This window comes from Protomyctophum bolini (genome assembly GCF_963924005.1).
Source record: "Protomyctophum bolini genome assembly, chromosome: 12".
NCBI lineage: Eukaryota > Metazoa > Chordata > Actinopteri > Myctophiformes > Myctophidae > Protomyctophum > Protomyctophum bolini.
Genome location: NC_137873.1, coordinates 29,785,343 through 29,802,526, shown reverse-complemented (window position 1 = coordinate 29,802,526; position 17,184 = coordinate 29,785,343). Strand labels below are relative to the sequence as shown.

The 17,184-nt window shown below is 43.3% G+C and overlaps 2 protein-coding genes across 6 annotated transcripts in view; both read right to left on the bottom strand.

Moving 5' to 3' along the window:
- Positions 1 to 6,080, bottom strand: part of LOC308326365 (5'-AMP-activated protein kinase subunit gamma-1-like) — a 30,323-nt gene extending 24,243 nt beyond the window's left edge. The window contains exons 1-3 of the mRNA XM_080779189.1: positions 5,843 to 6,080; positions 4,254 to 4,325; positions 733 to 997 (exon numbers count right to left, since the gene is read on the bottom strand). Of these exons, the coding sequence (XP_080635315.1) occupies positions 733 to 997; positions 4,254 to 4,325; positions 5,843 to 5,926 (421 nt within the window). The 5' untranslated portion in view covers positions 5,927 to 6,080. The remainder of the gene's footprint in view (positions 1 to 732; positions 998 to 4,253; positions 4,326 to 5,842) is intronic.
- Positions 6,081 to 8,807: 2,727 nt separating this feature from the next.
- Positions 8,808 to 17,184, bottom strand: part of LOC308326352 (histone-lysine N-methyltransferase 2C-like) — a 94,568-nt gene continuing 86,191 nt past the window's right edge. For all 5 annotated transcript variants that reach the window (XM_080779160.1, XM_080779162.1, XM_080779163.1 and 2 more), the window contains 10 exons: positions 15,402 to 15,538; positions 14,121 to 14,240; positions 12,894 to 14,013; positions 12,636 to 12,772; positions 11,106 to 11,248; positions 10,829 to 11,003; positions 10,627 to 10,743; positions 10,467 to 10,540; positions 10,191 to 10,299; positions 8,808 to 10,101 (listed from right to left, as the gene is read on the bottom strand). In XM_080779160.1, the coding sequence (XP_080635286.1) occupies positions 10,009 to 10,101; positions 10,191 to 10,299; positions 10,467 to 10,540; positions 10,627 to 10,743; positions 10,829 to 11,003; positions 11,106 to 11,248; positions 12,636 to 12,772; positions 12,894 to 14,013; positions 14,121 to 14,240; positions 15,402 to 15,538 (2,225 nt within the window). In that variant the 3' untranslated portion in view covers positions 8,808 to 10,008. The remainder of the gene's footprint in view (positions 10,102 to 10,190; positions 10,300 to 10,466; positions 10,541 to 10,626; positions 10,744 to 10,828; positions 11,004 to 11,105; positions 11,249 to 12,635; positions 12,773 to 12,893; positions 14,014 to 14,120; positions 14,241 to 15,401; positions 15,539 to 17,184) is intronic.

Sequence of the window (17,184 nt, the reverse complement as noted above, 5' to 3'; positions counted from 1 at the left end):
GTATGTTTTTATGGGTTAGGGGTGTTTCTTCTCTGTATGTAGTGTTTTATGTTGTCTGTTTTTATTGGACCCTGAACTACAGGAAGTTGTTGACACAAAGTACACCACATGACAAGTAGTTAAGACAATCCTGCAATAATGTAGTATCTGGTCATGACTACACAGATTGAATGTTGTTTCCTGTGTGACACTCGGTGGTAGCATTTTTGTTGACTGTGTCTGATCGAATTGTGCTTTGTTTTAGTTTCGCTGCAGGTGCAAATAATAAAAATTAATAAATAAATAAAATAAGCAAGTAAGTAAGTAAGTCAATATGATGGAGGGAGAGAGAGAGAGAGAGAGAGAGAGAGAGAGAGCCATGAGATTAACCTGCAAAAATGCATCCAAGAACATGTCAAGTCGCATTGTTGGGAAAAGGAACACCCCCAAATAGATTTCTTGTTGCTTTGGTTACCACATTAAATACTGTAGTTTGTTGCCTCACTTCAGTCCTAAAAAGGGTTTTTGTTCTACCATCAAACAATGACTAGCTCATAGGAAATGTACACAGTGCTAATGAGAATGGCTGATGACTGACTTTTCCATTTTTTTATGCATTGAGCATAGTGTTGTCTTCCTTATTTTTGTTGACATTTTTAAAATGCAATTGTGATCCGTCTACTCCTTAGTTTCACATAAACATTTTCAGAGTGCAAGACATTCTAAACGGTGTGTGTAATAATAGGGGCTTACCTTTCCGGGCTCTAGAAAAGAGCTTGATGCTAGCCGGCGTTGAGCCTGATGAATTGCGGAAGATACCACTGAAACTTAGCCGGCGGGGGGACTTGGGTGGGGAGTCCTGCTGGGAGGGATACGGGAAGATGCTTTTGGGTGAGCCTGGACTGGTCTTGGATTGCACTGGGGCAGACATGGGACAAGATGGCACGCTTGTGCTGGCAGGAGGACTCCTTGTGAAAACGGCTTTGTTGGGGCTGCTGGAACGAACACAGGGCTCTCCCTGAGAGAGAGAAGAAAGAGGCAGTTTAATTTCATTGCAATCCTGTAAATGTTTCAAATTAGGGGTGTAACGATATAGTAACTGCATCGAAAACATCGATTTTAATTTCAATAATCTAAGTATATCGAAATGAAAACAGTTTCGTATCGTAGTTTGCAATGGAAATAATCGTTATCGAATTATTTTGCTATGCAATTAATCGATTGTATCAATACTACATTTTTGTGCGTGGTATTTGGCAAATTCTTGAAGAAAACTGAAAAAGAGGGGTTTAATTACTTCATTTAAAATAATGTCAATGTAATTTAAATAGTTACTGTATCGTTTTCAAATCATTGAATCGTATCGTATCGGATCGCCATAATGAACCAATATCGTCCATGTATCGTATCGTCAACCATGTATCGTGATACGTTTCGTATCGCTGTTAAAATGTATCGTTACACCCCTAGTTCAAATACAAAGCCAAAGTGTTCCTATAGTGTTGTACTATGAGACAGAGAGGGAATACAGAAGTTGGGAAATATAGGGAATATTCAAGCATAAAACCTACACTGAATTATCAATCACGGAGGTTTATCTTTAAATGATTGACTGGGCAGCAATAACTCTGTGGTCACTTCTCCTTTAATGAGATATGAAACCATGTTTAGAAAGACTCATCGCATTAGTCCACGAGACCTCATGCAAACAACAACAGCACTACAAAATGAGTATCACATGCACAGCTGCCTGCTACAGGGCAAATTGATGATGTTCAGAATCTTGTGGTTGCCGTTAAACAGAAGACACAAACCTGCATAGAAATATCTCCATCATTTCAGCTGTATCTGTCTACAGCACAAGAGTGTAGCATGTATAACTAGATAAAGTGCCCCTCTGGGCACAGGTCTCCACCAGGCCAGGTCGGGAGGCGGCCTTTTTTCGGACAGCATTCTAGCCGACGGGGCAACGATCCGATCCGCAGTGGGGGGACATTCGCTGCGATGCGAAAAAGCGATGGTCCGACATGCGCTGCTCCCGTGCTTGAGGTTAGGGTTAGGTTAGGATTGAGGTTTCGGATCAATATGCTGTCGGAAAAAAGACCTGCACCCACCAGGTCAGGTTGTGGCCTCCTGGTGGCGCTATAATAGGCCAATGTGAAAAGGATGCCATTTCTTCTTATGCTTTGGATGGCAATTGGATGATGTGTTTTGCAAAAATCCACCTGTTGGTGGTGCTATAACAGGCCAATGTGAAAAGGGTGGGATATATTCACGTAAATGGCACGCTGAGTTCATGTTCTTTTGAGGCTTTTTGTTACAACGAGCCGATCCGTCTTGAACACATGACTATAGAGATATCTAGAGGAGTCACAGCAAAAAAAGTGTTTTCCTCCTGGTGGCGTTATAACAGGTCGTTCTGGAAAATTGTGACAGAGGTTCGTCGTTGGCATCCAGGGAGTGTGCGTGCAAAATTTGGCATCGACCGGGTTAACGGTGCCAGAGATTAGCTGGTAACAGACGGAAGGACGGACGGAGACACACACACACACACACACACACACACACACACACACACACACACACACACACACACACACACACAAGTGCAAAACATACTCAAAACATACTCTCTCCCCATGCCTTCGGCCTGGTGGAGACAATAAATAATGCATTTTGATTCAAGGGCATACAGAATGGCCTAATCTCAGATAGAGGTTAATAACCACAGTACAGGACTCCCTTATTATGCATAATAAATAGAAGAGATCGGGGACAATGAATCAGCACTTCTCTAATTAAATAATAGCAGCAAAATATACAACAGTGTGACGCAGATCATGTTTACGATCTTGACCTTCCTCGGTATCACATCAAAATACTCAGAACCTCCCACTCGTTCCATGCACAGCAACCAAAACAAAACATGATAGCAAGGACAGCCAATCTATCTCGCTAGAGACAACATGAGCTTCCTCCAACTAGTGACTAATACCTACAATGCCAACATTTTAACTGTGTGTGAAGGTAATGCGAGAGTGAACAGCGAAGGAACACAATGATCCACCATATACAGAAATAGCATTTACAGAAAACACAGTAAATGTACTTGGAGTGTTTTGATAACAGAATATGTGGAGATGAGCCTGTATAATCAGCAATATGTACAAAATAGGAGATAAAGCTACATAGTGACATGGGAGGCAAAGACAACTATTACTGCTCTCTAAGAAAACAAACAACAGGTAGCCTACGCTACATCTCTAAGCTTCACCATAGTCCTCAAGCCAAAATGAGGTACAGTCAATGTTTTCATCTAGAGTCTAGACTCCTCTGCAAATGGCTCAGGGTAGTATTTGCTTGAATTTAAATACCTACATGTATACAATCAGGGGCTCCACCCAGAAATAATTATGTTAAATTCTGGCAACCGTTTCTGTCCTATTTTGAGGTATTTTCTATGGCTCCCCTCTTTCCCCCATTTTATCCCAGTTATAGTTGATTCTCTTTCTCTCCATCTATTCTACAGTTTTTGGTTTTTGACATTTCATTTTATTTGTGTATGTTGAGTACTGGTCTCTGCTGTTTTGTATAGTTTGTCTGTGTTTATTTGTATAGTTGTTGAAAATTCAATAAAAATATTTGAATAATTATAGGGGAGTATTTGCTTAAGGCTGGCAAAAATCCATGCAGACATTTCTTTTGAACCAATCCAATGGCAAATGTGTGGGAGTGAAAGCACACGCCCATCCCCTCTATTTGCCAACAACACACTCGTCCTTCCCTCTCCCTCCTATTGTGCAAGAGCGTGTCAAGGCAAGTGAGACACATGACAATGCACAGCACTCTTTCTATGTACCATCAACCTTGAAATACTGTAAATATTTCTATTGTAGACAAAACTTTGTCTTCATTTATGACATTTGCCAGTCAGATTAGATTAGAGGCAGTAGTAGAAAGAGGATGCTGTTTTCGCTGCCCTTGCATGGATCAATTTCCTGTACATGATCCGACCAAGTGCCAGGCACACAGAGGCAGAACCCTGCAGTCTGCTCTTCAGTCTTCAGGGTTGGTCGTGAAGACAAAACATTGCTGAACACCATAAATGAACCAATAAAATGTTTTCAAATCAGAGACACTAGAGCGTATAGTGTATTATGTAATGGAAGAAGTATAACTCACCCAAATATTGAAAAAATATATATATAAAAAGAAAAAAATATATATATTATTTATTTATTTATATATATTAATTGACCTGAAACATACTTTACCTTCTGAGCGCCATCTTTGGTTGAACCACTGGTCTGACTGTCCACTTGTGGGGACGTAAATGCACTGAAGTCCTGAACATAGAAAAAGATTAGGAGTAGTTTAAAATATTATTATTTGAGCAAACTGACAAACATATTCATGGTGGTGAGCATATACGTAGGCCTACTGTATATTCTACAGTACAGATGTACTGTATATGTAGGGGCTTAAATCTCAACAACAAATCTAACGAAGAGGCGTGTAATGACAGGATTAATCCCCAACTGGATCCCAGCTGAGAAGCGAGTTTGAGTCAAATGTCAAATCTAAAAGGAAAAAGTGTGCTTGCCAGCCTGCCTGGCAGCCCCACCATTTTGCTGATTTGGGTGAAAGGCAACCCAGCCTGCTCAAGGTTTCCAGTGTTTGAAAGAAGAGAAACATGTCGAACCACACCTGAAGCATGAAGAAGATGCGGCAGGACACGACCTTGCCTTACCTTCCTCATACCAAACAGGTTATTCATTCCACCTACAGAGTAACAGAAACACAGACAGTGCAGTGGGGCTGTACTGTAGGCTGTAGATCTGTCTGTGCCAATTTTTTTGGGTTGTTCTTGGATGCAATCCATAAATACATGCCTATGAGCTAAAGCTACGTTACGTACATGAATGTAACAAACATCTGCAGTGAAGACTGAACATTTAAGTAGGTACTCTTGTAGCCCAAGGGATGATTTGTAGATTCAATGCAGCATGAGGGCACATGGCACAACAAGTACATAGCCTCAAATACATGTCTGCATTATGTAACGAATGATGATTTGTGGATGGGACAGTCAGGGGCAAGGTTAATGTAAGAGAAGACAGACTAATGAAATTTGCAGTCTCCCCCTAGAACCAGAACCACTACACATAATGAATGATGATGACTCATATTTTTTTTGGTTTGGAGCCCTGTTCCTGTCAAATGTATTTCTGACTATACTTTTCCAGTTTTCCACCAACATTTCTAAACAATGTTACATTTCTTCGCAAACCCCCATTTACATTTTTAAGCTTATATTTCTTAGTTTCCCACGTCTTGTTGCAATGAAGAACAAGAGACAATTAATTAATTCCCACTAGTGGGGAAAAGTAGTGTGGTTTTAAATGTAAATAAAATAATCCATAAAGTTTTATGGACATCAATGTAGGGCAAGGGCATCATGGACACTGCCTGCACGGGACATATTAAAGCACCAATGCCAATCTATTTAAAGCAGGGGTTATCTACAGTCAATATGAGTTAGAGTACACATACAGTAAATAATATATAATTAATACTAGTAGGCTATCATCATAATCATAATCATTATAATGTCAAATCACAATTTCAATCAATGCAAACGACATTATCTGAAAGACACGGATAGCTGTCACTCTTGCACGCTTCAGTCGCGCGTGCGTGTGAAGAACATGATGTGTGGAGGAATAAAAATAAACTTGAAAGTTGCACGCCCTCCTCCTGCAATCTACAATAACACACACAATCACACATAATACTACTCAAACCATGCGTCATGATGCGTGCGATCTATGACAATTATAAGTCAAACACTTCACCAACTCACGGGCATGTTTATCCGCAGACTTCTCTTTTTCTTCGGCATTTTCTTTGAGCTGTCCTTACTGGACTCCATCACCGTACTTCCCATTTTCTTCCTGGATGATGGTCCGGTTTTCTACAAAACGAGCGACAAATAAAACGCGCTTTGCGCAAGAAAGAGCGATGTTACTGTTATGATGATGGTCGAGGTTTACAATCCAAGTGGCACCTCTGATTCAGTTTCCTCTGCTGATCCACCAGGAAGTAGGCTTGGCCACCGTCAGCAAACACCCATGAAACATCATACACACACCGCACGCACACGCGCGCGAGCATAAACACCCACACACCCAAGCAGTCGCGCGCCCGCACACACACACACACACACACACACACACACACACACACACACACACACACACACACACACACACACACACACACACACGGTAACAAGGTAACAAGGTAAGGCAACAACTCGTAACAGCACCTATAGATGTCGCTATAACGCTATTACTATGTTAGTCCTGCTTGGGCCAAGATCCAATGGTAAATCTCACATATCGGATTCGGTACATCTGAGCTCTTCTGACTCCATATCTGGGTGGGCAAATAATTATATTCTAGTTGTGATTTGTTTCCCTAGATTAAGTTTTGATATGATAGTAGTAGACCTTCCTTCATTTTCCTATCCAAGCCATGAGACCTACTAATTTGTCGAATTACACACAGGCCTATGTACAGTATAAGTATTATTTAGTTACTCATGACACCATCACGACACTGACCTCATTAAACCTGGATAGCCATACATGGAGAAGACTGGATCATCACCTAGATCTGCATATATGGAGCCGGCCAGCAACTCCATCCATCCCTCTTCAACCGCTTCTCCGTAGTCTGGTCGCAGGGGTAACAGCTCCACCAGAGCTCCAGACATTCCTCTCCATAGCCACATTAATAACTTCCTCCTGGGAGATCCCGAGGCGTTCCAAGGCCAGTGAGTCGATGTAATCCCTCCATCTGCGCTTTGGTCTTCCCCGGGGTCTCCTCCCAGTGGGACGTGCACCGAGGACCTCCCTAGGGAGACGCCCGAGAAGCATCCTAACCAGATGTCCGAACCACCTAAGCTGGCTCCTTTCCAGTCGAAGAAGCAACGGCTCTACTCCGAGTCTCTCTCGCGTGACTGAACTTCTCACCCTGTCTCTAAGGGAGAAATAGAAAATAAATTAATGTTACAATAAATTAATGTTACAATTACATATATTATATTTTTTAAATTGTCACTGAAGTCCTGCAGTTTGGGACTATCCACAGTTGGGGTGAGAATGTTGTGGTCTTCACATCTGAGGGTTAGGGTTAGGGTTGTTGCCACACAACTCATGCCATGGCCACTCAGTTTGTGCAGAATCCAGCAGATATCCTCTTCACTGGACTGGAGGAGCCATATGGTACTGGGGTCATGTCAATAAACTACCCCGTCTGACAAAGTTCCTTAAATGAAAAGGAAGAAGAAGAAAAGAACTGATGCTATCCAAGATGCCATCATGTGTGTTGAGCAAAGTTCCCTGGACTGGTTGGCCTATAATGATCATGTATCCCGTCATCATCATGGCTACAATGTTGTGCAAGATGGTGATGACAGTGGCACACTCTAGCATAAGCCACAGTCATTGCAGCGTAATGGTCATTAATCCTTTCCCATTTATTTATTAACATTTGGGCAATATTACATTACTGTCTATATGTTCCAGTAATAACCATACAGGTAGGCCTATACGTGCAACTTCCATCATGTACTATAAGATTGTATTAAATAGCATTATCAGGTAAGTCTCAATAACTGTAATACATGTGCACTGTCTGTAATCCAAATACCTGAACAAAATGCGTTGTAATGATGTAAAGAAATCTTTGTATAAATGTGGTCACAAGAACATCTTACAAAAGTTGTGTGTATAGCATGCCACTTTTTTATAACACACACAAAAAAAAGTAAAATACCATAACCTTAACTGAACTGTGGTGGATAACTGTGGTTTGTCCAGTAGGTGTCTCCAGTGGGTAGTGAGTAGAGATGCTGATATTTCACATTTCCGGACCCAAAGACTATAAATCATGGATTAAATATAGTTATAAAAACAGTATCACATCCAACCATCTAAAGCATAAATTAATCTTTGGCACCGTTTGAATGTAAGCTCTATGCCAGTATATTTTAATTGATTAAATACAATTCAGGAAATGGGCTCCACAAGATAATTTAACCTTAAAGCAATGCATGCATACAAACCTTTCTTTACTTCACAAGGAAAGTTCTAGACAGGATGAATAAATTAAGCTTTGGAGAAATTACTCTAATTTAACTATAAGAAACTTGAAATGAAGAATGTTTTGCACACAGCATAAGATGTAAAATAGTTTATTTTTGTAAATGTTTCTAAATTCAATTCCACAAACTCCAAACCTCATATTACTCTGTACACTTCAAAAGGCATTTTTCAAAAAAACATTTCAGACTACTTTACAGGACCAAGAAAAATGTAGCACAAACACACTGGCAGGATGATGTACTATCATACAAGAGAAGAAAAATATCCAAGAAACAATTTTGTTACAACCATTCATTGAGAAAATATATACAATTGAGTCTTCAGAAAGTTAAAAAAATACATGCCATATACATTACAAGTTCTAAGACTGTCTCCAAAATTTTACAGTCAACTTGAAATTGTGCACGCAAAACTCTTCCATTTCTAAGCATGTGACTTGTGAAGTGTCAGTATATGAAAGATGTTTGATAAAGTACAATGCCATTCTCCATCTAAAAAGGTAGCACCACCCACTGTTCCAAATTCCCACATGATTCTTCTTTGCACATTAGTTTCGTCTAACTGGCAAATCATTAGACGTTTGCACCCATTTGTCATTTTATTATTATTCCCCCCCCCCCCCCCCCCCACCCACCCCACCCCAATGTAAAAACAAACACAAACATAAACAAATGGGAAACATGGTGGTGGTTCCTATGCCTACTGGTGTTAAAAAGTTAAAAGCAGTTTTGGGTGGCTTAAAACCTAATTCACAGTTCTTTAAATCAAACCTGATTAACAGCAAAACAGATCAGAGTAATCTCCTACCATCTGAAGAGTTCGTTTGATTCTGTAACCGATAACTCGTTACCACGTTAGTCAACAAAAATATTTCTTTTTGAGTGGTCAAAGTACGTGTAAGTCACAAAACACTACGCTACAATACCTTACTTTTCATACAACAAAAATACTTTGTGAATTATTGTGGTTATTTTACAAATTCTGTACAGAATAATCATAATATATACTCTCAAACTCAAATCATAATGTCCATCTTAAATAAATTTCAACAACAGAACAAAAAAAACAAAAACAATTTAAAACACCCAAACATCACGAAGGTTAAGGTAGTATTTGGTCGGTTATTCCTATAATTTTCTGTATGTACATTTTGTACAAAAGTAACAGCATGTCTTCAATCTTCAAAAACAATAGCAGTCTAGCCTTCTTTAACTGTCTCATCATTTTGAGAATAAAATTCATTCACTCAGTAATAAATACAAAACGTCCTCTCGAATTCCACACAAATCACATGACAGAAACCTATGATAAAACTGACTCATGGAATCAAGTATCTTAAAAGTTTTTTTTTGTGTGTGTTTGTTTCTTTTTTAGTGCAAGTTAATATTCCCTTCGCGGTATTCATTGCTGTACATTCCCCATTCAGTGATGTCTACATTGAGTCATACGGTATACATTGACGGCATGAAACAAAAGGGCCTGCCCTTAGTAAGCAATAAGGCCGCACACTGCACAGTGCTCTCTCCCATCATTCGCCTTATGTATACCCAACAACACACGGATACATATAGACAGACAGAGGACATCCAATAATACAGAGCCTCTCACATAATTATGGCACGAGTCACATCCTGCTACTGCCCTGCGTATTATTATCTATTCCTCCATCCATCCCTCTCTCTCTCTCTCTCAACTAGCCAACATGGGATTTCATTCACCTGTCTAAGGGATCAGGCCTTCTGCTCATTCATATAATGACTTAAAAGTGTGAAATGCTCATCTCTGTACAGAGATCAGGGCATCCACACAGTATGGCAAGAATGCATTTGTGGTTTTTATTCAGATGTTTTCGTTTTGCTCAGTTGATCCACTTTCTGCATTCAGGAGCTCCACAGTGGCAGGCCATCTTGTGCTGACCGTCCACAGTGTCAAACTGGTAGTCAAAGCACAGCTGCAAAACAGGGCAAAAGGCAACGTGAGCATGAATGTAACCCGTGTACAGAACAAGTAAATATTTTGATTGATGGACAAGCAACCCACCTCCTCTCCTTTCTCAATCCTGCGATTGCAACTGATGATGATTTTGTAACCCCTTTCGAACGTCACCACCTCAGCGACACAGTTTGGGGCACAAGAGTGGTTGATATACCTTTGTAACGGAACCACATCAGGACATGATTACACTTCATTCATTATGATTCATCAGACTCATAACATTATACATATCATTGAGATGCTGTCAGGTTATAGCCTGCGATTTTTCACAATGTCTACTGTCAATCCCAAATAAGAGTAACAAGTGAAATCCTACACTACCTTGCTAGCCCCCCTGTTCGAGTGGCATCAACGACATGTTCGCTGTCAATCCGAAACATGAACACACCTCGATTCTGTAAGGGAGTGAATAAATATTAATAAGCAGAATCTTTAACTAAAGACTAATATATATATATATATTAAAAAAAGGATAACATACCTGAGATCTATAGAGTTTTTCTTTACTGATGGCAACCTCATTGCGTAGGACAGTTCCATTGTACTCGATCATCATGGTTTGTTTTTCAATGTCCTTAGCAGAAAACAGCCCCAGGCCCTGTGAACAAACAACACATTGAGTTAGTTCATTCAGTCTACAGGAACCTTATTAGAACTGGTCTCACATGTAGGACAAAACTCACGTGGATGCGGGATCGGCCGAGATAGACATTGGCTCTCCACTCGCTCTTCATCCAACGATACTGGGAGGACCTGGGATGCACTACCGGAGGCTTGCTGTGAGGGGCGCCACCTTCTCCTTGAGCCACATTCTGGTTGGACTTGGCGCTGTTGTTGGTAACAGCCTGGGGCTGCGGCCTGTTTTAACAAAGGAAGACGTTTGAGTGATCAGCCATCCTGGAGTCCAATCTTGCAACAGTAACGTTATGTATACGTATACAAGGGTCATCTTAGAGTTACCTTATCACTAGTGCTCTGGAGGGGTTGTTGATTCGTGGTTGGGAGCGGGCACTGCCAGCAGGATTGAACATGAGAGGCAACTCCATCAGAGGGTTGCGTCCATAGCGGAAGGAGTACTGCTCACATGCTTCCACTCCAGGGAGCTGGAACGGAACGGGGCAAGGTTATATTCTACAGCCTCGATAAGAACCTGGCAAATCATTCTACCGATTTTATTTCTATTTTTTAGATGTTTTCTGCATTTCCGCTTTATTTCGACACACACAGTGAGCAGAGAGACAGAACATGCAGGAGAGAGATAGAGAGAGGGGGGATGACATGCAGCAAAGAGCCTCAGGGCGTATTCTAACCCAGGCCAGCTGCAGGAAGGATTTAGCCTAATTTACAGTACTAGACCGGCTCCCAACTCGAGAACGATGGACGTCCAAAACGATGCAAGTCGGAAATGCATGCTCCACCTACAGTAGTTACACAATACCTGTTGAACCCGTGTTGGCCACAATACTACGAGGTCTAATATCCGATTTTGTACTGTACAAGATGGATAGCATGTATACATTTTACAATCAAATGCATGCCATCAAAGTAAAACATAGTCGTAACTAGCGTGACACTGGATAGCATCGCAGCCCTTTATTAGCCATTAGGGCAGGATCTATAATAAGATCAATAAGACCAGGGACGTGCAGAGAGTGTTGGAGAGGCAGGGGCTGAAATCCTGTAAGAGGGCACGGACAAGTTCGGACAAAAAGAGCAATTCTTCGGATTGCTGCCTTCCGGTATGGCATGGAAAGGAGTGGCATTTGCATCTCTTTCACCATAGTAAATGCTGCATTCATGGTCTGGAAAGGGCAGTTGTGTTTTACAGACGGGTAAAAGGGCAGGGTCTATGTGTGCACGTGCCTGAATAAGACGGCACTGTGGACCCTAGCTGGAGCACTCATACAGTCATTTATTTTCTTTCTTTTTTTTGTGGCTTTCGCCTTTATTTTTATATATTTTTTATGGAGGGACAGACAGTAGGTTGACAGGAAATGGGGAGAGAGATGGGGGAAGACATGCAGTAAAGGCCGTCGAGATCGGGAGTCGAACCCGCGGCACACTGCCAGACTGGACTACCAGCCAAGGTGCCTGGACCGCTGAACCACGGCCCAGGCCCATACAGTCATTTTGACTATGCATGGACCTCATGGTACTCTAGAACCTCAGCTCAGTGGCATTAAAAACAAAGCTACAGACCTCTCAAAACAAACCATTACTAGATCTCACTCCCCAGCTCACTTTACTAGGCTGGGACAGAGTACAGGATCTTGCAATGGGCCTTACTCCGGGGATCAGTGCCCATGTTATCTGTCAAAGTACTTCACTAAAGTGAGAAACGGCCATGGACAACACCAGAAGGAGCTCCACTGATCTCGTACCGATCTCGTACGGTATTGATGATAATTTGTATTGAACATACCGCACACTGTTTACTAGTTAATTCAAATTTTACGTTTTCTATAAAATCACAAAAAAGCAGATACAAACCGATTCAGTGATTTTGGTGACAGCAGAGACTGTGAGCCCAAAAAGGTCCTCTCCTTTTAGGTACACAGGGAAAAGTTGTAGAGTGCCGGTTTCAGATCTTTTCTCAGCAACTGGGCCGAGAACTTTATCCCATACTCCTAGTGGCACAATAAAAACAAGCAGGAATGTTATAAACCATATCATCTGATTAGATTGCTGGGATACATGGACGAATTACATTATTGAATTGATGGAAGGAGTGATCGATCGGAGGCATACCTTTAGCAGTATGGTCAGTCAGTAGCAGTTCTTGGTAGCCCTGTTCAATGACCCGGATGCTGAACTCTGGCCGATCATCCCTTTCCTCCACAGAGCACACGTAGCGGCAGCGCCGGTTGCCATGGCGCATGCTCCAGTAGATTCGACAGGCCTCGTAGCCAACTGGGAAGATGGTGGTGGCCGAGTGGAAGGCGGCCATCTGCTGGGGTGTGAGCTGTCCGATGGCGTGCAGCACCAGGCTGCCCACGCGAAGGGTGTAGCCCAGCTCGGGCTGCCGTATGGCGGCCGCCATCTGACGCACCTCGTCCCTCTGGACGTAGACGCGCCGAAAGACAGCGAAGCAGCGCAGCTCGTGGTCCAGTGCCTGGCCGGTGGCGCCGCGGGGCCTGTGGGCGTGACACAGCATGGTTTTGTCCTTGAAGAAAGTGCAGTGAGCCTGCAGGGCGCAGGTGAAGTGGTAGACGTTGGTGCACCGCAGGCGGTGACAGCCGCTGGTGGCGCCCATCTGCTGGCAGTAGGCGCAGCGGACCGACTGGCCGCGCCGCAGCGCCATCTCCACGTTGATGAGGGCGCCCGCCTGGGTCTCGTACACCTCGGTGGACCACAGGGCACAGTTGAGGTGGACCCACACGTCCAGGTCGAGGTTGAGGAGCCTGGCGGGGCCGTCCGTGATGCCGTCTCCCAGCTGGTGGCAGAAGCAGCAGCGCCGCTGGTCGCGGAGCGAGGCGCCCGGCCGGAGGGAGGCGCCCAGCTTCTTCAGGAGCTCGTCGACCTTATCGTCGTCCGGGAGGAGGGAGCTCCCCCTGTGCACCACCACTTGGATCGTCCACTTCCTCCAGCGCAGGCCCTTGTGTCTCTTCCCCTGGTGCCAGCCGTCGTGGTGGGCCCTCGGCCGGGTCTTCAACTTCACCGTTACTTTGATGGTGTCAGTTTTGGTCTCTGTCTTTGGTGTCACGCCGGCCGTGGGGAAGGGGATGGGAGGGGTGGAGGGAGGAGACTGCTTGGGCTGGAGCTGGGCCAGGCAATGGACGTCCAGAGAGGACATGTTGTTGCTGTACTGGTGCTGGGCTTTGGAGAGGCTCTCCTTCTCCTCAGAGTCTGGCAGAAGGGTCAACGTTTCCTGGAAAGACCGGATGAGAACATGATGTACAACAACACACAAAAAACTATTATATTCTCTGCCCGTTTAGATTGTCATGTTAATGAAAGGTACGCTATCATACAAACCTTAGATTCTGTATTTGATCCGGTTTGTGATGATGAAGACGGGGAAGAGGAATAGAGAAGGAAGCAGCTGTGACTGCAAAAGACCAAGTTCCCCTCGGAATTCAACTGACCTTCAGCCTCCTGGAGAGAAGTTGGAGTCGCAGTATGAGGAGATACGATAAATGATTCAGTAATGAATTAAAGTCTGATCAACATGCCTCACTGAAGTTAAATTGGAATAGAAATGTAGTTATGAAATAAACATCAAAAGGCTACGGTATTCAAATAAGCGAGGCATTCCCAGTCAGAGAGAGGGGGGGGGGGGGCACACTGCTTAACCCACTAATTGCCCTGGGCGGGATTGCACTTCAACGGGGAGGATTTGCATAATCAGAGGATATGTGTTACTATGCGTATGTGGGCGTGTCTGTGGTTGAGTGTGGACATAAAGTATAGATGTGTATGTGTGCGCGCGTGCGTGCGTGCGTGCGTGTGTGTGTGTGGACCTCCAGGCTGAATGTGGATTAATGTAACCTTTGAAGTGAGGTCTGGGCCTCTGGTCATGACCCGTCTATACAGTGAGGTCTGGGCCCGTCTGGGAATAGCTACCACTATTATAAGCCATGGCCTACAAGCATGCCCGTCTGCCTTAGACGGCTTTCAATGGGCCAATATACATTTCATAATGATTCAGACATAACCATTAACTAACCTGTTGGGGATGGTTATGAATTTATGTAATATGGGAGGTACTGGACAGAAATGTCAGTGTTTACATAATTACTCATTAGGTTTTCAGGATGTTTTCTCACGTACACATTAACCCATTTCGAACGAGACCGATTCTACAAAATGTCTTTGTTGTTTGTTTTCTGAAAAACCCATGTTTCTAGGTCAGTGGTTCTCAAACATTTTCATGTCAAGAACCCCCAAAAGTTTTGGCGGCCGACTCCCATCTGAAAATATGTTGTTCCAGGGACCCCCCCAGAAGCAAAGATTTGAGTTAAAAACGTTCACTCTGAAAGAATATGTTCAAAGATTTGCACAAAAAGGACTGCCAACCTGACCATGTCTTTTTACTGCTAAAGATTCTTCACAGTAAACATTACGAGAAATATAAGTCGTAGTCATGCATTTTGGAATTGAATTACAGTGTTTGTCCCACACTCCTCCTGATGTTGTAAAGCAACTCTGTTATGCTTCAAAGCCTTGAAGTGATCAAGTCTTCCCAGGATGGCATAAGAAGAGGAACCATGGATACTAGACATGCCAAACTATGCATCTGGAGATCACTAACAGTACCTGTTTGTGGGCAGGGATGTCTTTGGTGGATTTCTGCACTCCATTTCCAAGAACCACCACCTTGCAGTGACAGCACCACTGAGGCTTGGTTCCTGGGCTTCCCGGGGTTTTCTGTTCAGATCCTCTGACAACTGAGGCTGGAACAGACACACAATTTAGAACAATTTAAATTAGAGTCTAGACACAACCAACTACTCATGTATGCCCTAGAAGCACACCCATTAGGATCATCGGTCATGTTTTTCTACAATGGCATGATTTAAACAAAGACTGACGGATGAAGATAAGGGGGACAGTGTTTCACAACATGCAATGTCACAATGATTTTACTCACAGTATGTTCAATAGTAAAACCAAACAAAAATTGGGTTGGAAGATAAGCACCCAATTAAATACCTAAAAGTATCTATGCTAGAGCTGGATAATAGAAACAAATGCCTGCATCCGTACGGCCATGATGAGGTGTCCACTTTCTCATCTATAAAAGGTGCCCACATTCATTATACCCCGTGCCTGATGTGCTTGACAGTTTGTGAGCCTATGTGCTCCAAGGATCATTACTCTGTTTCATTAGCTGAGAGGATCACCGTCTGGAATCAATGAGGATGCCTGTCAGCACCTGGCTAGAGCCAGACACAGCCTTTAAGCCCCAGATGGATAATGATGTGCAAGACAAGACGGCCATTTGTAAACATTGTTAAAAGAGCTAATTACATCCAAGTATGGCTGTGAAGGACACCATTGCATATTGAGCCTTAGCGTTTTGAGAGAGATCTATTTTTATTCAGGTTATACTAGGGCATTAACGACTTGAGATTTTTCCAAGTCAACTTGTCGGACAGCAAAGTTGAAGTTGAGTCGATAAATCGTTTTATGCGGCGGGACGGGGACGGGGACTTAACAGGGGCGGGTGGAGGTGCCGCGTGCTCAAATACGGAGCATGTCAAACAAAGCACTGCGCATTCAGTGGCCTCTCCAATATGACACAGTGCATGTATCTATTTTAACATTTGTAAAGTTGGTCACGTGGCCAAAAGATGTGCGCTCCAGCCAATTAAAACATGTTCGGAAAAGATGTGGCAAGCCAATCAGAGTCACCAGCTCTCAGCCCACACCAGGCCCGCCCCCGGCTCACACGTCACTAGCTCTCAGAAATTCACAATCTGCAGCGTTCTCTCCGTCTCTCCGCTCTCGCAGGAGAAGACACAAACAAGGAAGGGGAGCAATTGGATTTAGCTTATTCCTTCTAAATGTCTGTATTTAAAATATCACTGACACAGCGATTCCCTTACTTACATCAACATTGTTGTTTGTCAATAGTTGTTTTTTGCCTAAGTAAAACAATTAGACTGTTCGCAACTTCGAATTGGCTTCTCATTGCATGCACACACACACACACGCACACGCACGCCTGTAAGCCACCCCCCCACACACACACACACACACGTGTCCCACACACACACACACACACACACAGGCGCTATTACATACAGTTTCATTCATGCAAACACGGCACTTCTGCCGCGGAGTGCGTGGCGAAGTAACTCTGGGATTGAGTCCCGCATAGCGGGCGCAGAATTCTAGTCATCTATATCAGAGGTTCCCAAACACCGGTGCCGGTCCGCGGGACACGTGCCACTGGTACGCGAGAGGGGAATTCCAAGTTTTGCGTCGTTTAAAAATCCATTTGAAAACACTGAGAAAAGAGGACAAACACCAGACCTGATGGCAGTTGCGTGTATAGCGCGACGCTCAATCACCCATTGGAATGCAAATGCTTGCC